Raw genomic sequence first — 23973 nt, 5'->3', positions numbered from 1 at the left:
ATATTTTTATAAATGGTAATACAATATCAAAGGTTATGCCATCTGGTATAATGTTGGCTGATTCTTGCTATATGATCTTCTAGGAAGGCAGGTGTATTAATACAATTCATGCAGAAGTCTATACGGGTAGTGAATATATGTGTCCATTACATAAGAAACGTTTGGCTTGCTTACATATTGTATTTTGCGCTATTTCGTACTGATGTAATAGTTGTACTTTAGCTTTAAACAATCATTTGTGAATACGATTCGCTCATATATACGGTATGTATATCTAAGCCATATCTGTATTGCTGCTATATCATCTAAGCCATGTAAATCACTGCTTATATGTCTAATATGTTATTGAAGTGTTTCCACGAACCATAAGCGAGATTGGTTTATCCGATGGGAGACCGTAAAGAAACTGACCACCCCGAAAAGCAAGAGGATGGCGCCGTCGACAGTAAAGGTAAGTCATTGCATCCATATTTAAAACTGCTCCAGATGGCCTGGATCCGGCTGAGCTTGAGATCTTACGTCAAGCTGAGCTTGCTTTTGAGGCTTCAAAGGGGCGAAATATAGATATGCGCAACAATGCTGAGTATATGGAGCGTATGCGTATCGAGGCCCGTAGGCAGTACCTCGTTAACCGAGAGGTTGACCGCCTAGAACTTGCTGAACGTGCTCTTGGCGAGAAGGAAATTTTATACAAGGGTGTGAAGGACGATGTCGCTCACAAGACCTTGGAATTTGAAAAAAACACTGTGGAATTTGCCAAGACTACAATGGCTTCTCGCACTGCTGATATCAGCACTTACGTCATGCCAGACTCGTATGACGAGGACACAAATCAGCGCCTTGAAGTGCTTAAGCGTCGTCAAGTGTACAAACAGTCTGAACCTGTCTTGGACGATGGTCAAACCTGGGAAACTCAGCAGATGAAGCTTGGTGGATCAGCCACCGCCAATCGCAGTGCCGTGGATCTTGGTAGTCATGGCTTAGCTCCTATGCAAGTCCCCGGAAATATTCCAGGCCTTATTGGTATTGATGGAACTATAGAATTCGTTGGTAGTGACTATCAATCTGGTGAGATGCCTCCGGAGTTTGACACTAAAGCCATTGGTGTTAACCCCGTGGCAGCTGTATTTGAAACTGGCTCTGACTCAAGTGACTACGAGGATTCAGAATCCGACGATGAGTTGTCCGACTCAACAGCGTCCACTAGGAAGCGTAAAACATTTGCCGATCGCATTTTAGCTAAACAGCGAAGGAAGCAGCGTAAGGAACATCGCAAGCTGCTTGAGGAGCGTTGCCGTCTCCCAATATACGGTTATCGTCATGAGCTGCTCGCAGCCGTTCGCAACCATCCCATATTAGTAGTGGTTGGTGAAACTGGTAGTGGTAAGACAACGCAGATACCACAATATTTGTATGAGGTCGGTTATGGAAAGGCTGGCAAGATTGGTTGTACACAACCGAGGCGGGTGGCAGCAATGTCTGTTGCAACTAGGGTAGCTCAGGAGGTAGGCACTAAACTTGGTCAAGAAGTGGGCTACAGTATCCGTTTTGAGGATTGTACGAGCAACCAGACTGTGGTCAAGTACATGACTGATGGTATGCTATTACGTGAAATGATGACTGAACCTGATTTATCGAGTTATTCGGTAATGATGATCGACGAGGCTCATGAGCGCACGGTACATACCGACATTATATTCGGCCTGGTCAAGGATCTATGTCGCTATCGTGATGATTTCAGGTTAATAGTTGCATCTGCTACCTTGGAGGCTGAGAAGTTTGCTCTATATTTTGACCATGCTCCCATATTCCGCATTCCGGGGCGTAGATTTCCAGTGCAGATATACTATACTAAGGCACCTGAAGCTAACTTCTTGGACGCGTCTGTTATAACCGTATTGCAGATACATATAACCCAACCTTTGGGTGATATTTTAGTATTTCTACCAGGACAACAGGAGATTGAGGAGGTCCAGGAAGAACTTCAGAATCGTCTTCGTAACCGTGGTAAGGACATGCGTGAGCTTATTGTCCTTCCGGTATATGCAACATTGCCAAGTGATATGCAGGCAAAGATATTTGAACCTACCCCTCCCAATGCTCGCAAGGCCATTTTGGCCACGAACATTGCCGAGACATCCATCACGCTTAACGAGATTGTCTATGTTATTGACTGTGGTTTTTGCAAGATGAATAGCTACAGTCCCAAGACAGGTATGGAATCTTTGGTTACTGTACCTTGTTCCAAGGCATCTGCTAATCAACGCACTGGTAGAGCTGGTCGTGTTCGTCCCGGCCACTGCTTCAGGCTCTATACAAAGTTCTCTTATGAAAAAGAGATGGACGATGTGAACGACCCTGAGATACAGAGGTCTAATTTGGCACATGTGGTCCTTAGCCTCAAAGCGCTTGGCATTGACGATTTGATAAACTTTGATTTCATGGATCCGCCAGCTCCAGAAACCCTGATAAAGGCTTTGGAGTTGATCTACGCACTAGGTGCGCTGAACGACAAAGGCGAGCTTACACGCACTGGCCGTCGTATGGCTGAACTCCCTATGGATCCTACATACAGCAAGATGCTCCTGGCGTCGGAGAAGTACAAGTGTTCTAACGAAATTATAACTATATGTGCAATGCTCGGTGTAGGGAATAACATTTTCTACCGCCCCAAGGACAAGCAGTTGCACGCAGATAATGCTCATAAAAACTTCTTTAGAGTTGGGGGTGACCACCTGGTACTGATGAATGTATACAACCAATGGGAGGATACGGATTTTAGTGTAGCTTGGTGTTACGAGAATTTTGTGCAGCACAAGTCGTTGAGGCGTGCTCGTGATATCCGTGAGCAGTTAGTGGAGCTAATGAAACGTGTAGAGGTTGAAGTCATTTCCAATTGCAATGACACTGACGCAATATTGATGGCCGTTACCGCCGGACTTTTTACTCAAGCTGCAGTTAGAAGCGGGCCTAAGAACAATGCGTCATACCGCACTCTAAAGAATCCGCAGAACGTCGATATCCATCCCCAATCGTCTTTATTTGACCAGGATGCTCAATGCGTAGTTTACACTGACCTTGTAATGACTACAAGGCAATATATGCGAATAGTCGCCCAAATCAGGCCGGAATGGCTATCACAATTAGCTCCGCACTATTATTCCAGTGATCACCCTGCGATCCAGGGTACTAAGAAAATGCCGAAAATGAAGTCTTAGACCTAATGGTCATAACATGGTAAAATAGCTAAGTGAAGTATTATGACTATACTCTGTGATAAAACATTACTGAAAGCTGCATAGTTGATGACTATATGCCACGGTATGTGTTGTTAACATCTAGTAACTACGTTGCACTTATCCTAACCACTGGTTAAGATATGTGCATTTGGATGGGCATAATTCATTCTCTTTACCCAAGTGACATGACATTGCCACGTCACACTTGAAGCATGGAGCACCAAAGGCCTTGCTGGCAAAGTTCACGTTGGCGCTACCAGCCCACTGAAGCGATGGAAAACAAAATATTGGCACTTACGATATATATACTGTCGCCAGATGCTGTTGGTGCACTATACACCTTTTCTTCTAAAATCAATATTTGTATGATCGATAGCACATCCTCTTCTAAAACTTCCTATAGTATCTATAGATCACAGAATATCAACTAACCCCGCTGATTTTGTCAGATGTTTTTAGGAAGTTAGTAATTTGAGAAAGAGAAGATCCCTGGTACTTTGCCAGATAAGCTCCAACTTGCTCTTGTATATGCTGTAATAAATAGAAATAATATACATTGTGGTACAATGTTAACATTTTTGGAGTATCCATTTTACAAATATTATATGCGCTACTGTGTCCGTGAGACAGTATACTACCTACCTCAACAAGCATTTCATTAAACTCGCCATTAAAGTAGAACGATCCTCCAGTAAGCTGTCACCATTATATCCCAGACATTATATCTCACCTCTCTAGCAGGTTTCACGTTAAATAGCATATAAAGTTTACGGCTCTTCTGGTGAACGTTGGTTACCTGCTTTACCAAACCGTGCTGCTCAAGCAACACCTTCAATGATCTAGTCAACTGATTGCCCTACAACTATATATACACAGCTAATCGATGACTTACAGTGATCTCGCATATCTTCTTAATGTCAGCAGTCCATATACCACGATCTCCAGCAGTTTCTATTGCGCAAAATACGGCATACTCAAGATCATGTAGCCGTGAAACTTGCTGTCTTGAGACACTGTCACGTAATTTAACGTATTTCCGTCCCTCAGCATCTTGATGGAAGCTATAATTCCTGGAACCTTTTAGTAGTTTCAAGAAATTGATGAAGTCAAGGGAGTTGGACACTAGACCATGTTGTATCGAGTGCCTGAACTTTGCGATGTGTCGGCCGAAAATCTCTTCCGTAAATATGCCGTCGTTCTCTAAGCATAGCTTATACACTATTTCAGCCTCTTCCCTGGAAAGAGCCATATCTATCAGTTGTTAGGTGTGTCGGAAGCTATGCTTAAACAATATCAGCCCATTATAAGCAACTAAACGGCATATTTTGCGATATTTACTAACAGTTACAACAGAACATGTGTGTAGTGTATTAACACCGACACTGTAAATGTAGCTAAGTGGGTTTAAAATTGCTAAGAGGGTCATGACGCGGGAGAGTCGCGACAACAAAATTGTCAAATGAATTGCCTTCCAAATATTTAAAGCCTCCAAGGCACTTCATTACATATGTCTGCGCTATCTGTTGACGTAATCTGTAATACTACGTGTAAAACATAGAAAAGGACCTCACCTTGACTGCGCGCTCATAGACGCAGTTCCCTCAGAAACCGCGTCCCCCGTTAGTAGTTGCAAAAAATTACTGTTACTCGACTTAGATGAAGCCGTTGATGCCTTCTTTTGAGGCCTTGGTGCCGGCGCCTTCGGACGCTCGCTGCGAGTCACTGGTTGCGATTCTGATGGCCACCGCTCAACACGAGGGTCATATACATTGAGACTATCACTATTATTTAGTGACAACAATTGCTCCGCAATTATATTGTTAAATTTTCTCTTTCCACCCCGCGGTACGCCGCCATTAATTATGGAACACTGTTGCGCAATAAGGGCGTTGGTGGAACGCGCCATATTCAGTAATACCACGTATTATATAGCATGTGCATCTTTATTTCTGATGTGACGTTGATGAGATACAAAAGCTACGAAGAAATGGTTGCACATCCGATGTATTAGTTCACCGTTTATTTGAATCTAACTATTGTTAATATATAATCAACATCCCAACGATAACAATCCATGGGATGTATAATGTCTATGATTTATTATGAAGGCTTAATGGTTAATATATTGCTGTAGATTGCCTCATATGAGGCACTGGACTTGGCACACCATTGCTTAGCAACTCAACTGCCAACTACGATGTTAAAATATCTCAGATGTAAGACTTCATATGTGTAGCATGTTTATCTAGGGAATTCAGTGAAGCAGTGTAACATAACTGGCTGACGTACCATATAGGATGATTAGATGCCTTATGGTTAGAATTCATTCACTACATATAAATCTATAAGATTAGTTCTAAAATCATTGTTATTTTGCAGCTCACAGTCTTGCTATGTAATGAACATTTTGTCAGCCTGATGTTTGACAATGACACAACGCCTGTCTAGTGATTAATTACATTTTATATCACAAGAATCTTTTATAGTGGTATCCTAACTAACTCTATTTTTGCTAAATGATTAAATAGACATGTACTGTTGATAAATCATATAAATGTCCCACTATGCCAATAAATATCATTCGAGTGTATGGACTATATGTACAATATATGCAAGTATGATATACACCTGTAAAATGTAGATCAGCATTAATTTAGGTTAGACCTATTTAATATAGCCTCAGTTGGGCTTATGCTGCTTAGGTATCTTCTCGGTAGGCGAATCTCGAGGTGTGAAATAGTTTAAAACCCGGTTAGGTGTAGTGCGCTGTGAGTTCTTGTTAGGGGAAAACATAACCATTTGTGAAGCAATCCCGTTGCTGCTCAGGAAGCCATTGGAGTCCAAAGTGGCCTTAGAAAGATCGGCTACCTGGTTAGGAATGTCACCCAAACAACGAGGTGATAGCGTTAATAATAAGTCGAAAATACGACCGTGTTTTGTACCATCAACCTTCAACTCGTTGCACATGTCATCTATAGTGTAAGATGGGTTGCAAGCCAACTCATGCAACATTACACGCTTGGCGAGGAAATATGCTACTGGTGGTAACTGAAGAGCCTCGCAGAACTGCATTTCCTTTTCCTCCAAAAAATCGGTTAACTTCATCTTGTTGCTGCCAAATGTAGGCGATTCCTGATCAACTTGAGGGTTCCTAAGACGACGCTCAACACGGCGACCGGGGTCTTCATGCTTCATCTGCTCCTTGTAGGCGTCTATGCGCACCATTCGGTCCTCATACTTGGAAATATCCTCAATCTTCTCAAGACCTAGGGCCCTCCATGTCATCAGTTGAAAGAGACGCGTTCTAAGCTTGCGCTCACGCACAAGTAGGCGAACAGTGTAATCGTGCTCTTCCACAGTTTGGAACCTGAGGAATGGTCGCAAAATGTTGTACAACTCCTTTTCCTCCCCAGTGTATCGCCGTTCCTTCTGTTGAAGAGCTTTTGCATCAAGCAGACCCCTAGAGATGATGATCTTTTTGCGATAAATACGTTCATCAAGCTTGGAATTATATATTTCAATGACCTTCAGCTTGAGCTCTATCTGCTCAGGAGTGTCGTCAGCCCTGAACTCCATATCAGCTAATATTAACTCCGCATCGTTGTCATACTCAATGTCAAAATCACCCCGAAGGGGCCAGTAGCCAACAACTTGTGGCTTATTAGCAGGCTTGGTGGGTTGAGACGCCTGTGGATCCTCCTCCGGAGGAACCTCAGTACTGCGAGGAACGGGAATAGGCTCACCATTCGGACCGTGTATCACACTCGTCATATCAGGTAATGGAGCGGTGGGAGAGTTGAGATATATATTGTAGTAATGCTGCTGGCACTCCTCCCATGGCTTGTAGCCAACGGAAGTCATTGATACCATATCACTAATCTCGGGCCAATTGCCCAGACCGTACTTAGCAATACCGTCCACCAGAAGCATCTCCTGCTCTGCACTCCAGTCTTTAGTGAATAATGCAAAGTCATTAGGACCAACAGGAGTGTACTTGTGGTCATTTTTATGCTCCCGGGCACCAGAAGTAACAGGAAGTTGAACAAATGACTTAGATTGGGCATCTTCAATAGGTTTCTCGAGTCCTTGAGAAAAGCATTTCACACAAAGATGAAATTCCTTGCACTCGGCACACTTTATGTGACCACGGCGAGAACATAGTCTACCGCATATATTGCATTGTACGTACGGTCCAATCGCTTTTACAGTGGATCTAGGTCCGTCTTTCGCTTGAGCATCGGCGCCGCGGCCCTTCCCCGCGGTAGGAAAGTTACGTTTCGCTACCGCGTCCATAGTTATCAAATCAACCGTTCATCCTGTGAAATAACGCCACAGGGCATATCAATATTTATTTTAAAATTTTTTCTGACATAATGGTGACATTAAATAGCGCTTTTAGGTGGAAAACGGGCCCGTGATGACGTTGCCTCGTGGTTTGTAGTGTCATTCTGATATAGGAAACAATCTATTAACTACGCAACTATATGAATCAAAAAGGTAATCTAACCCTGGTGTTGGTTAATTCGTACCTCAATGTTGAATATTACAACTTTAGGCATACTATATATTGACGTAATACTCAATGGCAATTCTACTGGAATTCCAAAGATTAAAATTGAACAAATGCGATCCATACTTTTATATACACACGTTAAACAAACCATATACTTGTATACCTATTGATGCAACAATATAGAAGTCTGTTGCTGGGTCATGTTTAAGTAACAGACACATTAACCAATGTTGTATAAATTTAGATTTATTGCCATATTTTAATCACAACATCACGCTAATAGTAGCATTATATATTTAATAACTGTTTTTTGACACTTATAGTGTTTGTGGCATTATTTATGTACAGCCCACGGAAGTAGAACTGGTTCGCTCATTGATGCCCTGCTGCCAACCCTTATAAAACATATATACATCATTTTTACTATCGCACATGTCGTCCATAGAATCTTTTGTGAATATTTATTCAGTTGATTGTCCCTGCCTTTACTGTGTTACCGATGGCTAAGGGGCGTATTCGCGACGATAGTCGCCAGAAGATACGTAGGAGAAAACAACACATTGACGATGAAGAAATATCAGAAGGTGAGGCTTTTGATGAAGAGGACGAACGTAAATACGGGCGGTTTTTTCAAAATAAAGACGAGGAAGAATCTGAAGGAACCGGCGAACTTTGGAACTGTTTATTCGATGAGAGTCTAGAAGCGGACGAGGAAGATGTGGAAGAACCGGTTTCCCTTAAAAATGAACAGATAAGTGAGAAGGCCCCTTCTAGGAAAAGTAAACCCGTCGATGGTGATGAGTTCGATAAATATGTACGCCAAGAAGAAGATGCGGACCTCATTACTGAGGACGTAGAAAATGAAGATGTGAGGCCTTTTGATTGGATAACGGAATCAACGGATGGAGACTCGAAGTATACTACCTTAATTAACAAATTCCGTGCGATACACAAGGATCTACCGGAAGTGTTCAAAGAAGAGTCACGTACTAAGACGCACAGAGAAGAACGCAAAGAACTATACACCAGCATTAAAAAAGAAGTTGAAAAACGATGGGAGCCAGTGTTACATCACGTAAAAAGGCAAAAACATATCACATATGGAGACTCAGGAGACAAGGACGACCCGACGTATGGGTCGTTAACGGAAATAGATATTGAAACAGATCTTGAAAAGGAACTAGAAAATCATACAAATGCTGCATATGAACGAGCGTTATACGCACGAGATTTGCGTAAACAAAAACGCATCAATCGTATCAAGAGTAAGAATTGGCACAAACGACAGAAGAAACGTGATTTAGAACTATACGCCAAACTTATTGAAAAATCACAGGACCCAGAACTTACGAAGGAACTGTTAGAGTCGTTTGAGCAGAAAAGATCCAAACATCGTGTTCTAAGGAAACGTGCAGCACAGGAGAAGTGGGCTAAGATGGCAATGCGTTTTGGAGATCGCAGTGTGCTGAAGCAAATATCTAGTGCACAACAACAATTGAAGGATGATCTGCATCTGATTAAAGATACAATAGATGCCGCTAAGGAAGAGTCGTCGGACGAAGAAGATCCACAACAAGTCGAATCGGAATCTGAATCTGGAGATGAACCCGCGGATCCGGAAGATGAGGTGCTTGCCAAATTGCAAATAATATCAAACCCTGCAGAAGCTGAAGTGCCACAAAAGGGACTGTTCGCATTAAAATTCATGAAAGAAGGGTTACAAACAAAAATCGCACAACAAAAAGAAGGGAATGTGGAAAATAAACAGACTATTTCCCTTCGCGATCAAGCAGATGACTTTTTTGAACAAGAACTACCGCAATCAGATTCAGATGACGAAGGTCAAGATGAACCTGAAGAGCCCGATCCTACTGAAATTACATTCACCAGTGGTACAAAAACTAAGATTAGGTTGGTTTATATGTTAATCTGTATACATGCGTAACAGTGATGATGATTTGGCCAAAGCTATGAAAGAGATACAACGTGCTCTTGGTGGCGACGTGGATGAACCTGCTAAAGAAAGTAACAAAACACAAGCCACAAACATCGAGACAACAAATCAGGGGAGCGTGCATACCGAAAAGGAGATATTACAAAACAGTGCACATGCTAGTTCGAAATGTGATACACCGCCAGTTGAAAAGGATAATGCCAAACCCGAAAGTGTTGATCCATTAAAGGGAGTCATATTATCGGAAGATACAGGATTAGAAAACTTCATCAAGAACTTGGGGCCCGTAAAGAAAAAGAATGATACAGACGAAATGGTCAAACGTCTGTTTGTGACGAGACCTGAAGAAGAAAATTATCTATCGGACGATGAAGTTGAAGCAGTAGAAGATTCGGATAACAAGCTAAAAGGTTGGGGAAGCTGGACGGGTTTCGGAATTGTAGATAAAGCTCCTAAAACTACCGAGCCGGAAGTGCCAAAGAACAAGAAAAGCAAGGTGAAAATATCAAACAATAAAGAGACGCATCTGAACAAGTACCTCTTACACCGGGTATGTTTTGCTGTCTTTCCCAAAAATATTATGAAAGGTGCCGCATCCATTTAAAACAAGACATGAATATAACGCTAAAATGGAAATGACCATTGGACCGGAATGGAACACTACAAAGATGCATTCAGCCCTGGTACAACCAAAGGTAAATTGTATATTGAACACATTCACCGTTATCCAGACAAGCATCAAAGTAGGATCAGTGGTCAAGCCAATTTCAGCAGAAAGTACGAAGGATTATCTAAGGCGTATGGGCAAAGAGTTCAACAGGAATCGTACACATGCCAAATTGTGATATTTCATAGATAGGACTCCCATTAAGGCCCGATGACAATACGTTGCCGCAAACTTTGGCATCATGACTATGAACATATAGACTTAAGTAATGTTTAAGCATTCTTTTTAAATACGTTGGCGCCCTCGTAGCGCAACGTATCGCACAACACTGCCTGCAACAAATCCGTGGTCAACTTAAAACGAACTAACCATTACATGCCTATCGGTATCTGTCAATGAAGATAGTGGATGTAAAATCGTGAATTCCTTTTAGCAAAATTGCCACAGTGCCAAAATTAGAACTTACTTTTATTATCGGGGAGTAGCTGAAGTTCACGTTAACAAACGTCTCAAGTAGATGCGCCATATCCTCTATTCTGTAAAGTGTTTCACTTGGTGCATTCAGATAACTATACAACAAATGGCAGGACGCGAAAAAGTCATATACGTCCACTTGCAATTATGCAACAATATAAGTAAACTGCCAGTTAAATTTTTAAATAAAGATGATCAGTCACTGCCATGCTGTAAAATACCCATTGCCTACCTCATCTTAGACATGCGAGGCATTACATTTTGAAAAAGAACATGAGCAAACATATTGTCGCAAAATCTTATATTCCCAAAACAATACATTAGCAATAATGACAATTTCAAGTCAAACTTTTTATACTACAAAATATGACCAAGCTATGTGTCATCTCACCGCATGAATCATAATGTCCAAAAGACGGTCCACGAGCATGGTACTCATGTCATCATAACCCCAATGAGCAACATGAGAACTAACTGCAAAAAGCATCGAAAGTTGAACTGCCGAAAAATGATAACATAATCACAATCTACGTACCGTTGATTGGTATAAGATCTTTATAATCGGTTATCATCCGATTGATTATTGGCATCATCTCTGGTAGCTTCACACCAACACCAGATATTACAGCCAACATGTCTGAAGTGTATATACATTGTATCAATGAACGTTACCAGTCAGATTGTCCACGTTGCAACCTTCCTTATATTCAATGTTCCACGTCGTCACCTGTCTTTCCAATGCCATTTTGATGTCAGACTTTGCTGACTGCAATAACGCATTCTTCGTAAGTAACTCGAACAACAACTTGATGTATAGCTTATTTAACCTGACGTTAGGATCTAAAAGTGTATATTATACATTAAATTTAGTTCACCATATTGATGCTCCTTAGTGAGGAACCTAGTCACTTCGTCAGTAGATAGCTGAGAAAAATGTTCCACAGCACCTTTAAAAAATGCATCTGATAAACAGCTACCAGCATCAAAGAGTAATTGATCACTCGAGAGTGTACCTGGAGATGGTCCCTTGATTCCAAGTGAAGGAATGCCGTCAATAAAGTATCGATAAAGATACGGAAAGCCGAGACATGCACTACGGAGACCCTTAGTAGTGAAATATCCACCATGGTACGCTTGTACCAAGTTGTAATGTATCTTTAACTGCTCCCTACGATTGTCGCCGAGCTCAGACTTTAATGACAAAATACGAAATGACACATCACGAATGTCATCTAAAGTCTCCGTACCTACGTGAGATAGGTCGAAACGCTTTCTAACATAGTTCGACAACTGTACTACATCCATGGAAAGGACGTTAGTTGCAGCTTTGTACGGCATCTCCTTGCAAAATACCAGTTTATTCACCCTTTAATCTTGGCAATGTAACACAAAAGTTATCTAAAAACACCTCCATGAAGATAAGAAAATAGGATTTTGAATGCTCGAAGGAATCATGATACCACCGTACGTTTGTAGAATCTATACATGCCTTAAGTCTAGATTCTAATTATGATAATAAGTTATAGTTTACCACTCGCTAATATATTGCATTAAAAAAGGATGTGTACATTGTACACCAATATATCGCATCTGTTCCACAGGTGTCTAACATAATATTGGTTATAGATGTGTAAGCTTATTACGCTATATATCTGTTTTGTGCAGTATATATAAACACTATTTTAAAATCACAATGGCAAAACATAGCTAGGGTAGGTGAATAATGCACAATGATGTCATATTAGGAACCAAAAAGAGACTGCGATAATGCTTCGTGAATCATAGCTGAGCGATGTAAACAATAACTTTTCTATTCAGTATGAACACCAAATACGATGCAAGGTATTATTAGCACATTTTTAAAATGGATAATTAAACGATTTAACTCGACAATGTGTATGTAATATCATGCATTTACAGATATTAGACACAACTCCAAGCTTACACATTATGCCCATCCGTTATGGCAATTGTGTAACGCTCTATTATAATAAAGTCGATACAAATTGAGCAACATGTGTAAATATGAAGTACTGAGAAGTCAAGGCATTAGATTTATATGTTCACATTTTTCACCTGAGAAAATTATATACAGCCTTCTTGGTTTCCTGGTAGTATTAACGGATAAAACGCCACTATTCTATAGACCATGATGTTTTTGTGGTTAATGCGATTGCTTATGGCTTTGAATTTTGACGATGCGTGGTTGTCCTAAGAAATGCATTCCTCCATGGGAGGTACAGAGTCGTTTAGCCTACAAGCGTCGTAAAACGTTTACCAAAAATGTAGCATTTAGTCGCCCTCAGTTTAAAACATTCATGAATCGCTGTTATCAAGCTATAACAAGGCAACACTCAAACATCCTGTGCAATTCTGCGGATTTGCATGGAATAAATGAGCCACCATTGGTTTCATATGATACTTCACATAAGGATTTAGTTAAAATAGAAAAGTTGGACGATGGTGTGTTAAACCAATCATTTGCTCATCCATCCACTGATGGGTCCGATGACGCTACTGCAGTGGATATTGGCCAAGTATTCGAAGACCTTAATATCAGATTGCAATACATAGGATACATAGGTCCAAATAAACATGATAAACGCCTGATTATTGGGTTTGTTAACAGAATTGCTGAGTATCTCACTGATTCTACACAATGCTTCAAATTCTTGTGTTCTATGGTCTCAGTTGTTAATGCAAGAGTTAGGTCTACAGCATTGGGCGATACATCTAATATCAAGGTTGCATGTAAAGAATCTTTTGAACTTATGTTCGCTCGTTTGGATGATAATGTTAGTCCATACCACTGCGTGATGTGTTACTTGAAATTATGTACTTTCTATGGTCAGAATGTTAAAGACCTCCCAGCCATATACCACAAGATGGTTACTAAGATAGTATACGGGGACGTGTTCATCACAGAAAATGAATTGGATAATCTGCTTTATACATTTCAAAAGCTCGCCGTATGTGACGGTCGTATATTGGACTACTATTCGGAACGTATAGCCAATCATTTCGATTGTTTCTCTGATGACGAAGTATGTAATTTTGCAAGATATCTTGTGAAATCGTTATATGCACGCGATAAATTAGATGAGTTTGGTGCTTCAGTGGACTATTCAAGAGAATTTTCAGCGTCTGAAATAAAGGAACTATTAGATGGATTCGATGTGAAGTCAAGTGCATACTTGCGTTGTCTAGAATCAAAAATGCCTACCACACTACATCAGTATACATATTTTAATCTTATTGATCTAGGTGAATTTTATCACATATTTAATATACAAAGCGAAGTGATCATACGCTTTTCTACTGAACTCTGGAAATATCTGTACACTTTGCAGTATGGCTATCCAATCAAATCTCTAGTGGTAAGCATGATCATCTTACGATTATAACATGCAGGTACTAAGCAAATTGGGCCTTAGCGATTGCAAAACATTTGGCCGTCTCATCCGTAATATACCACAAACATTGGCATTCAGGTGGCCTCTGAATCTGGTAGCGGAATGTCTAATATGTTTAGACGGTGCAAAGAGTATGTTGTCAAATAAGGAACTCAGTTTTCACAGGTGAAAAGATATATGTCATTCTAGCTCACTATTTAGTCAAGTCACTCTCAGCATCATTTAATCCGCGTAGTACAATGCGTATTTTTGACTCCTTACGCTTGAAAGGAGTAGTTTTAACCGGATTCTACCAGAAGGTATTAAATATACAGGCAAACAACCCAAAATGGTTAAATCACACTGAACTTCTGTCAGCGGCGCGGTAAGTTTCTGTGATGTTTTAATATACCATTCAGTTACGCCAAGGAAGTTGGATTGTGTATCAAAAATGCAATAGACATAATAGAGGCTAAAGGAGTATCAGAACTGAATTGTCAACAAGCTATACAGTTGCTCTTTATTCTCGATGGATCTTATCAAAATATTGCGCAAAACTGCTTGCATACAATCAATAGAAATAGCAACGACGGTAACATCGGATATGAAGAATTGGTAACACTGTTGATGGCATGTAAAAAGCAGAATGTTTGGCTGACCCTTATACCTCAACTGGCGCTTAAGGCATTGCAGCAAATTGAAGCAATGGACGTGATTGCAACCATAGAACTGTTGGAGATGCTGTCATTTGGAGGCCCTCTGTCCAACGTTCCACTATTGGAAAAGCTGGAGAAATACATCAATGATTCAATACCTGATCTGCAACTTCGCAGTACTGGAAAGGTACTTTGGCTGAGTTTCTCAATAGGTATATCACCGCATTCGATCTGTTTTTACAAACTACTTGCACGTTTTAATAGTTTGTATGAACCGGAATACAACGAAGATCACTATCTTCAGGTATGATCTGCCAATCCTCAATCATGATGTGTGTGTAGGTACTCTGTGCAGCTTTGAACAACCTAGATGGGCATACGCAAGATATGCGTGTATTTTTGAGGCATATTTCTCAATTTAAAGACGTGTCTTGGCGACGTGAAGCTGACGAAATACAAAAAATAGCTCATTTCAAAAAGAATCTTGGCTGTAGAGCATATGTATCAGTGTTTCCATTTACGGCTGACATTGAAGTATCTACTTATGATTTGCTGGCATATATTGGAGATAAGAAACACTATAGATTGGCTATAGTTGATCAAGCAGTGCCTACAACGTCCCAGTCGCCCTCGTCGTCTGGAGTACATGGTTCATTACTGCTTGATTTATGCGGGAATCCATATATAACAGTGATAGATCAAGAAGGAAATACACATCAAACATTTAAATTCTACTATAAGTTGCGGTGGGTTTTATCTTTTTTTATTATAACATCTTTCCAGCAACCGATTGGTCAACAAACCATTTGCTCACCTGCTAGAGGCTACAACTTTAAAGGAGGAATGGAGGAAAGGTTAAACACTATTCTATAAAGCATTCTTTACAATGTGGATTACCAATCCGTTACATCGCAAAAGCTCAGCCAAAGCGCCTGAGCCTGATAGTAAGACTGATCCATTTCAAAGAGAAAGCGAAGATAATGCACGCAAAATATGCACAAGCAGATTTTTTGAAATAGATGTATTGGGAAGACAGACGGGTGATGTAAGAGTTGCCCATCGTCGAGGTTGCGCCATTATGTTCTGTTCAATGTTTGTGATTTTAGCTGTATGCTATATGTGGTACCACTGCTACTACGCTTCTTGTGAAGATTGTTCGTCGGTTCTTACACCTATGTTAGCAGATGAACAAACGCGGCTCGAATGCCATTGCTCAAATTGCGTGGTTAACCATTTTTTTCGTCCAGAAACGCACTTTGAAAAATGTTACTATTCTCAAGTTTTATTTTCCGGCTTCGTGGTCCTTTTCATTTTCTATTTAATAAAAAGTTTGGCGTTCCACATATTCCGCCATTCAAATATTGCGCAAAGGGACTAATGGAACCGCATGGAACAAAATATGCGTTAATGAAGTATAATTAAATTGTAATTCGTTTGAAGGTGTTTCAGCACCTATAAAACTGCATGAGTGGAATTTCACTACACGTTGCATTGTATCCAGAAGTTGTATCCAACGTTATGGAGTATATGTAATCCCGCGCGGATTGAGGAGTCTCCTTACCTTCTTCATAAATCAACAGTGGAGTGGCGTATGCATATGCGCTCATTGCATTGCCTTCCTGGGGACCCAACCCAGTAACTATGGGCTCTGAATATTCATCCAATTTTCATTATCAAACATACGTTTTATTTTTGTAGTGGTAAAGAAATAAACTGCAAAATCGTATTCTTTAGAGGGGTTGCCCTGCCCGTCGATGGTACTTTCAAATTCAATGGATTTGACGTTTTCCTCTAATTTTATAAGAGCCTTCGTAAATTCATCGCGTAACGAATCTGCTTTTACATGTGAATATTCGTGACTGTAAAGCGATTGCTCAATCTGTCATAATTTGTTATGTCTTTCAATGCTACTTACCTGGATGTTATAATTTATGTCTTTCTTAGACGTTTCATTGCATTTGAATACAATGGAGCATTGTCGAAGAATTTTTTCTTTTAGTAGATAGTAAAATGTGTCAGCTAGCTGATATATGAATTATTAGCTGAAATGTTGATTATACCTTTTGAATGTATTGTGCTATTTCTGTATCTTCCCGATATCTACAAATTTTACTTTTCTAGATGCAAGGAACAAACCTGACGGAAATGGATTTATTGTTGACGGTATCGATAGCATCTGTAAATCAGTAAATCTTTCTCTGGCACTTTACTCACTTTCTGATACTATCTTGTGCATATATATTAAATCATACACTGCTTTTGTAAAAAATTGTTTGAACTCGTATATGATCTCTTGATATCCCATGTTAGTGACGATTATCAGTGTCACTTTATGGAATTGACATATGTTGAGTATAACATAATGTAGGGGGAGATCGAGCAAATGAACTACGTTAAATGGGGCCGGGTAAATGGGGATAGGGGGATCCAATTTTTGCGTATCTCTTGAATTTCTGCATGCACTATAATAGCACCATATAAAATGTGGTCCGTAATTTGGTTGCAATAAACAAAATGCTGAAACTTTTTGCGCAATTTGTTCAATGTAGTAGGGCTTCCCCGCAGTTTTTCACCCAATATACCAATGATTTTATCATTGTACAGTGTCATTCAATATAAACTTTGTTGTGATATTAAAAATTTTTAATGAAATATACTGCGTTCCCTAAGTTATCGTTTTTCTTGGCGCTCTTCTAAACATTTATTGAGATAATTAGAAATCTTTTATCATAACGTTGCGGGAATCTAATTACTATTGCATTTTGCATTACCAACACTTATATAAAATGTTAATATTTTCACGGTTGTGCATAGCTACCAACGCAGCCATCCAACTTGGGATGTCATTCCTCAATGCTCTTGCCCTTGGACAGTTGAATGATGAGAGGTAGTTTGAACTGTGAATTACCATTATACAACAAATAGGCCGATTTTAATGCGCCTACTTTCTGATCTACCTTGTAAACTATCTCATTTAACTGGATTAGAAATTTCAGCAGTAGATGTAAGTTATTTATGATGGTCAAAACAAGCAGTCATGCCCATAAGTGTCATGTGGTGTGAAATATAGATTATGAAACCTCTTTATTTATGTAATGATATGAGTGGGAAGCCACTAACTATTATTATATAAGTTGTACGTTTCCACATTTCATGAAAAATAAGGCCGACAAAAAGTATTTTGCAGATGACCAAATTTAGGACTATAATGCGACAGAGATCTAATGGAATAATGGATCCAAGTTTTGTCAAAATTTATACTTTGTTTTCTGGACCGAATCCCGAAGCCGATATACCCCGTGAAGAAACCGCTGACGAGCTTTCAAAACGTTTGGAAGATCTCATGCCAACGAAAATAAATCAAATTTTACCTCTGCCATCAGAAACTGTGTATTTACCTGCTTCCATGGATCTAATAGCCCTAGACAAGTATATTTGGAAATTAAATTACAAAGTTCTTCCTGATGTTGTTAACGAAGTAAGTTTATTTCACCATATAATAATCGTTGTGTTAGGAAGAAAACGAATCTCCCAAGGAGAATGTCGATGATATTAGAAAATTGCCTAATCGTGAACACGTGTCAACGGAAGATGCTTCTCGTAGTAAAAACGAGATCACACGCTATGGTAAGTATTTTAGTTAGGATATTAAACTTTTGTATAGAAGAGGAAACTGTGTCGGGCAGTATGGATGAAGGTTTAAAATCCAATCGCGGCGGAGGAACACAAGAAAAACCAATTGAAACTATTGAAATACATCAGGATACCGTAATCCCAAAGCATAAAGAAGTTAATGAAGAACTCACAGTCACAGATGACGTACTCAGCCACATAGAGAATACAGGCGGAGAGAGTTTGGAACACGCTATTACAACCTGCTCTGTCAAGGCCCTAGAAAGTAAAGACTGCGTATTAGGAATCGAAAATGAGAATATGAATCAAAAGGCAGAAGAAACCTCTACTGAGTTCGTCGAAGGTGAGTATTATATTGATTTTGTGTTATGTTACGCCGTAGATTTAATAAATGATTCCAATATGCCTAGAGGCAGAATCAAGTCAATAATCCACAGTACAAGTCTCGATCCTCAGTTATTATTAAATGAAGAAAATATAGGGGAGCAAAAGGTTTTCTCCGAACTTACGGAAACTGTATCAAACAAAGAAGCGCAAAACATTGTCAACTCGAAAGATTTTGCTACCGAAACGCCAAATGATGATACTTCTGCTGAATACAACAGAAGTACTAGTGGTCTAGATAGAGATAGTACAAATAGTTTTGTGACTCAACATACTATCAAACGGCCAACAACTACAGAAGGCACCGAGGAAACGCAACCCACACTGGCAAAAGGCGAAAACACATTAGAGCCTAATAGGCAATTGCAGAACGTTGAATACCCCAATTATTCAAAACCGACGTCTGCCACAGGGATAAATGACACTCATGACATACAATCCCCGACAATAGACCGGGATAAGATTATCCAAAAGCCCTGGTTACCAAATTACATTGAAGCTCGCAAAAGTTGGCATGTAGAACCACCTAAGATTCGAAGCGCTGAAAGCTTTGATCGTGATGATTGGATGCGCAAGCCATTACCCAAATCAAAACCAGTTAAAGATGTTACCAGTAGAATCGAACGAACAAATACGGCAGTCGACAAACCTTACTCTGGTGCAACTACATCTATCCATAGTGATAGACAGTTCGGTGGAGTTGTGGATAAATTTGAAACTGACAAACTTACTAATTCTGTCACATTCACTAACGATGTAGTGTACAATACATCTGCAGAAATGGAAGGTGACTATGCAGTCCAACCACAGCCTGTTGAAAAGGCTAGGGCGCAAATTTTGGAGGAAACAAAAAAGGAGGCAACCAAAATAACTAACAGTACGCAAGAAATAAAAACTAAGCCTTTAGGAGCATTAAAAAATAGAGTGCCTATGCCTTCTCGTATTCCTGTACGCAAGGAAGAACATTCGGTTGGTAGAACTAAGACAAAGAATATAGTTGGGATGCCCAATGAGAAGGCAGGTATCTCCTTCAAGGGTCATAGCAAACTCCCTTTACGCAAAATGAAAACGCAATATGGAAAGAAATCTCTCAAAGATTCATACCCGATTGTTTCCAAACTAAAAAGTATGCGTAAAACAGCTCTTAATAAAGAGGGGGTGTCACTCGCTATCAACAGCAGTCATCTTGATAGCAGAGTGGATCGGTCTTCTGGTTTCTTTTTTTATTTCAATAAGACCGCTTATCGCTCTTTCAGTAATTTAATAAAAATTCACGACTTAAAAGAGTCGTTTAATGTTTTCTCAAATTATCGATTCGAGCGAATAAATGCAAGTGTCAAAGACACGCTACGTAAGTTTGCTAATATTTCTCACTTTCGGGAAGATGGTCATGCCTACGATCATGATCCAAATTTGGTGGCAGACATAGTCGATTGCCATGACCCAGGACCCTATGGGCATTATTTACCACTAGATGCGGTGCTTCTAAGTAGTGAAGGATTTGTACCAGTTGAGAGTTTTGCTGGAAGAGAACATGAAACCAAAGTAGCCCACGAGTTATATGGAGGATGGTTCGAACCATTGGCAATAGTAGTATTGAAAAGTCAAAACGCTATTCACAGAGACGTGGGTTTGGCCATGTATAACGAGATAGAAGGTGGCATTAAATACGAAGAAAAGACCTCTAAAGGTTACGTGTCCCTTACACTGGCTGCTGTCGACAAGGAATATAATTATCTTGACTCAACAACATCAGAAGTCACACTACGCTTTCCATTATGGTATTTTATATATAAGCTTTCAGGCGTATGTTTGGGATTGGGTGCCTCAGAAATAGCGGTATCAAAGCTTTTTCATGCACTTGACTTGACAATAAAGGCCCCAGGGCTTATGAGATCGCTTGGTTTTGATACTGAAACGAAAACTCACACTATTGCCACAGCGCTAAACACAACGGTACCAATATCAAACAACAGCTCGTTACGACTACTAAACGAGCATGCAGAGCTTGTGCCACAGAGACCACATGATGCTGTCACCGTATTCCAAGACACATATGCAGACCTCTTAGAATCATTGGATGATATATATGAAGGAGATAGCATTTACGCTGTGGAATCTTTTCTAACAAGTAGGAGCCGCACCTACAGTATTTTGATCTCATTGATATGTTTCAATATTTTGGCAACACTCCTCTCAGTCGTCGTAATATCTTATATGCTGGTACAGTCTCGGCAAACAGTGTCCAAAAAAATTAGGATGACGTCATACAACATTTTGTGCCGTCTATTCTCATGCCAATGGAGGAATAGCAGCTAAACTGCTTTTGTGTATATTAAATAGTTGCAACGTATGTTGCGTTCGCGCCTTAAACGGTTTCCTACACCTTTAGTTGTGTGCTGATTATATGACTGGTCCTTGAATGTTTTACGGTAAAAAACTTATCCATGTTAACGTGTTTCTTGTAGAAACTATTTGTCCTGTAAACGACTATTTTCATTTACCTTTCGCGATTTTATTCCTCAATGTGCACTTTAAGGATGGCGTGTGCTACTTATCTGTTTCACTATCTTTTTATCGTTTTTCTTAGTAAGGTTATTAACGAATAATGACATATTTCTGATGAGAAAACGTGAATTGTGTGACGTTTTAAGTATGTGTTTTAACCTTTTCTTGATACTCTATTTGAGTGTCGCTTCGTTGGGGGTCTCTAGCCTTCATAATACCTTAGAAACATACAATACTCCATATTCAATCTCTAAGTTTTATCTAGGCAAAGTAAACTAAACCATTGCATTTTAAAATGCTCACAAATATGCTGCCAGATATAAGCAATCAAATCAGCTAGGGTGGGTAGTAACCCGCATTAGCAGTATGCAAACTTACGGGGCATAGGATATCGCTCAACTGCCTGTCTCGTTCGAATAGGTTCCACAACGACAACTTTTCGTCAACTGTTTTTTTTCTCAGTCATTATTGTGAAATTTATACTAGAATCAAACCCAAAGTGTTACACCAGTTGCGTTTTAAACAATGACACAATACGGCCAGGTTTGTATTCGGTCTGCCGTTTGCCTATACCACTTTATACTGCTTCGAAATGGGCTTAATATAGGTAAAATATTGAATATATTGATCAATTTCCTACCAATAATATCACTAGTAAGAGCATCTAATTTTGGTAGTTTCACGTACTATGGCATGAAGGATGAAATACCTTTAGGGTAGGGAGCTTATGAATCATTAACATAGTGGCAGGTACATCCAGGACTACTTTTTGAAAGATGTAGTCGACGATATATCATCACACGAAGGTATATCTGCATCGGTAATTGATGTATGTTCTGACAAAATGCGCATTATTTAAATTACAGATCGCCGAATACAACCGTCTTGCCCGAGTTCGAGGTTTTAAAAATATCGACAGTGATTACGATGTAGCATATTTGTTATACACGCATAGGGGGATTCATAAATCACTTATATATAATAAAAAAAGACATATAGCGCGTTGGGCTACTGTCAAAAGTGTTGTGGATCAGATTCTTGAACAAAGAGAATTGGGGATCGATACCCGGGAAGATGGTACGGAAGATGCAATCGCGTCTATTAAATATGATTATCAATGCATTCCTCTACATGATTTGACCACTAATGCCTATGATGAAATCCAGAAACTCGAATTATATATGGATTTTCGAAAAGGGTCACCAAGAAAAACAGAACAATATGACGTCATGTCGTTAGCCAATTCAACTGCGGACTTTGCCATATTGGGATATGAAGCACAAAATTCTGGAGGAACGCACAAAACTGTTTTGGTCCACCGAAGTCGTGGTTGCTGGGTGCAGATTACCACACTAGTCACAGTTAAAATTCGTACTATACGCAACCTCCCTACTTTTTACACTATATCTAAAGATATGCAGCCATTTAAAAGCTGTTATGATGCCCTTGGCGCAAAAGTAGCTAACATAGGGTTTTATCATCAAGATTGGCGTGACGTTTGCGTGGACCCAGAAATATTAGATACGCAAGTTCGATTAACTTTCGAAGACTATATGTGGGAATTCTATAATATGTGGATACCAGACTTACATCCTTATCAACAATCTGCATTGATTCTGTTATCAGGAGCCCTAAGGAGTGCCCTATACTCTGAACATTCGGAGGAGCAGTTGATAGCTATAAATAATAAAAGCATGGAACCGTTTACTTCAGATCCATTAATAGGTCCATACCTGTTGTTGGTGAAACGTATGTTTGCTCCAACAACTTTCTCCAACAAGTTTACGGAATCAGCACTAAACAATCTACAAGTCAGTCGTGGAGATTACATTCTTGGCATATGGCTGGCGTATGTTTCTGCGGTTAAGCTACTCATTCACGAATTGGCAAACGTCAACCTTGAGGACTATGTACAATCAGTATCATCGGGATCCATGATAACACGTGGTCAAAGAAAAGTCATTATAGGTCTGGTAATAATTACCGCATTTATGTGTTCGTGGGCAATAGGTATGATTATTGTCCGTTGTAGCCGACGTCACAACGTTTTCTTTTCTCAGAGACAACAAAACATACTATTTTATACTATGTCATCTACCGCTTACGAAGAAACAGATAGTGGTTCCAACAACGCTGAAGTATCATTCGATTCAACGGAAACTGACGTTGAATCTCAAAGAAATGTAAAACCTGTATGATCATGCATCACCCAATTGATAGGTTGGGTGTTCCATTATGGTTTAACCAAACCAACGTTAATTATTCTTAAATTGAATTACTAATTATGGAAAATTCCTATGAATGGCTCATATATGATTTTTAAAATAAAAACAACCATGAGCATGTAGAACACATGCAATGTTCGTGGAAACAAAATGATATCTATATATACCTATATCAGTGGAAGACTATGTTCAATTCTTAAATTGTCGTAAAAATGAGTGTAAATCGCAACAACGAAATAAAATCCCACGATCCATACAAGTATTAAAGAGGCACGATATTTCTTTGAATTCATCTATTTAATGGGAATGTTTAAAGGGTTCACCATTC

General features: G+C 39.6%; 10 protein-coding genes across 10 annotated transcripts; 5 read left to right on the top strand and 5 right to left on the bottom strand.

Annotated features, from left to right (window-relative positions):
• The first annotated feature begins 305 nt into the window (after positions 1-305).
• BBOV_IV011160 (Helicase associated domain (HA2) family protein) lies at positions 306-3276 on the top strand. The gene is made up of 2 exons (XM_001610986.2): positions 306-451; positions 487-3276. The coding sequence occupies exons 1-2, from the start codon at positions 388-390 to the stop codon at positions 3216-3218; spliced, it is 2796 nt and encodes a 931-aa protein (XP_001611036.1). The 5' UTR covers positions 306-387; the 3' UTR covers positions 3219-3276.
• A 24-nt stretch (positions 3277-3300) lies between these two features.
• On the bottom strand, positions 3301-4568 carry BBOV_IV011150 (RNA polymerase rpc34 subunit containing protein). The gene is made up of 6 exons (XM_051767826.1): positions 4132-4568; positions 3970-4095; positions 3882-3935; positions 3672-3770; positions 3538-3636; positions 3301-3503 (listed from the first exon to the last, which is right to left on the bottom strand). The coding sequence occupies exons 1-6, from the start codon at positions 4486-4488 to the stop codon at positions 3357-3359; spliced, it is 882 nt and encodes a 293-aa protein (XP_051623357.1). The 5' UTR covers positions 4489-4568; the 3' UTR covers positions 3301-3356.
• A 46-nt stretch (positions 4569-4614) lies between these two features.
• Positions 4615-5310, bottom strand: BBOV_IV011140 (uncharacterized protein). Its single transcript, XM_001610984.2, has 2 exons — positions 4811-5310; positions 4615-4772 (listed from the first exon to the last, which is right to left on the bottom strand). Exons 1-2 carry the CDS (start codon positions 5143-5145, stop codon positions 4634-4636), a joined length of 474 nt encoding a protein of 157 aa, XP_001611034.2. The 5' UTR covers positions 5146-5310; the 3' UTR covers positions 4615-4633.
• Positions 5311-5892: 582 nt separating this feature from the next.
• BBOV_IV011130 (Zinc finger ZZ_ADA2 type family protein) lies at positions 5893-7627 on the bottom strand. Its single transcript, XM_051767935.1, has one exon. The coding sequence runs from the start codon at positions 7530-7532 to the stop codon at positions 5919-5921; it is 1614 nt and encodes a 537-aa protein (XP_051623356.1). The 5' UTR covers positions 7533-7627; the 3' UTR covers positions 5893-5918.
• Positions 7628-8199: 572 nt separating this feature from the next.
• BBOV_IV011120 (U3 small nnucleolar RNA-associated protein 14 family protein) lies at positions 8200-10594 on the top strand. Its single transcript, XM_051767675.1, has 4 exons — positions 8200-9663; positions 9701-10256; positions 10294-10401; positions 10438-10594. The coding sequence occupies exons 1-4, from the start codon at positions 8252-8254 to the stop codon at positions 10549-10551; spliced, it is 2190 nt and encodes a 729-aa protein (XP_051623355.1). The 5' UTR covers positions 8200-8251; the 3' UTR covers positions 10552-10594.
• Positions 10595-10639: 45 nt separating this feature from the next.
• On the bottom strand, positions 10640-12262 carry BBOV_IV011110 (uncharacterized protein). Its single transcript, XM_051767447.1, has 8 exons — positions 11723-12262; positions 11520-11687; positions 11383-11484; positions 11239-11345; positions 11080-11204; positions 10840-10909; positions 10743-10799; positions 10640-10705 (listed from the first exon to the last, which is right to left on the bottom strand). Exons 1-8 carry the CDS (start codon positions 12183-12185, stop codon positions 10646-10648), a joined length of 1152 nt encoding a protein of 383 aa, XP_051623354.1. The 5' UTR covers positions 12186-12262; the 3' UTR covers positions 10640-10645.
• Positions 12263-12954: 692 nt separating this feature from the next.
• Positions 12955-16273, top strand: BBOV_IV011100 (uncharacterized protein). Its single transcript, XM_051767607.1, has 6 exons — positions 12955-14224; positions 14259-14391; positions 14426-14624; positions 14659-15199; positions 15238-15641; positions 15679-16273. Exons 1-6 carry the CDS (start codon positions 13046-13048, stop codon positions 15752-15754), a joined length of 2532 nt encoding a protein of 843 aa, XP_051623353.1. The 5' UTR covers positions 12955-13045; the 3' UTR covers positions 15755-16273.
• A 55-nt stretch (positions 16274-16328) lies between these two features.
• Positions 16329-17232, bottom strand: BBOV_IV011095 (uncharacterized protein). Its single transcript, XM_051767247.1, has 6 exons — positions 17110-17232; positions 17032-17071; positions 16956-16995; positions 16811-16918; positions 16579-16774; positions 16329-16543 (listed from the first exon to the last, which is right to left on the bottom strand). The coding sequence occupies exons 1-6, from the start codon at positions 17198-17200 to the stop codon at positions 16341-16343; spliced, it is 678 nt and encodes a 225-aa protein (XP_051623654.1). The 5' UTR covers positions 17201-17232; the 3' UTR covers positions 16329-16340.
• Positions 17233-17656: 424 nt separating this feature from the next.
• BBOV_IV011090 (putative integral membrane protein) lies at positions 17657-21325 on the top strand. Its single transcript, XM_051767233.1, has 6 exons — positions 17657-17782; positions 17821-17899; positions 18083-18373; positions 18411-18522; positions 18560-18871; positions 18911-21325. Exons 1-6 carry the CDS (start codon positions 17682-17684, stop codon positions 21229-21231), a joined length of 3216 nt encoding a protein of 1071 aa, XP_051623352.1. The 5' UTR covers positions 17657-17681; the 3' UTR covers positions 21232-21325.
• A 615-nt stretch (positions 21326-21940) lies between these two features.
• BBOV_IV011080 (putative integral membrane protein) lies at positions 21941-23646 on the top strand. The gene is made up of 3 exons (XM_001610978.2): positions 21941-22136; positions 22171-22249; positions 22287-23646. Exons 1-3 carry the CDS (start codon positions 21946-21948, stop codon positions 23616-23618), a joined length of 1602 nt encoding a protein of 533 aa, XP_001611028.2. The 5' UTR covers positions 21941-21945; the 3' UTR covers positions 23619-23646.
• Positions 23647-23973: the final 327 nt, after the last annotated feature.

This window comes from Babesia bovis (genome assembly GCF_000165395.2).
Source record: "Babesia bovis T2Bo chromosome 4 map unlocalized Chr4_1, whole genome shotgun sequence".
NCBI lineage: Eukaryota > Apicomplexa > Aconoidasida > Piroplasmida > Babesiidae > Babesia > Babesia bovis.
The sequence above is the reverse complement of the archived record's forward strand: the minus strand, read 5'-3'. Positions and strand labels throughout refer to the sequence as shown.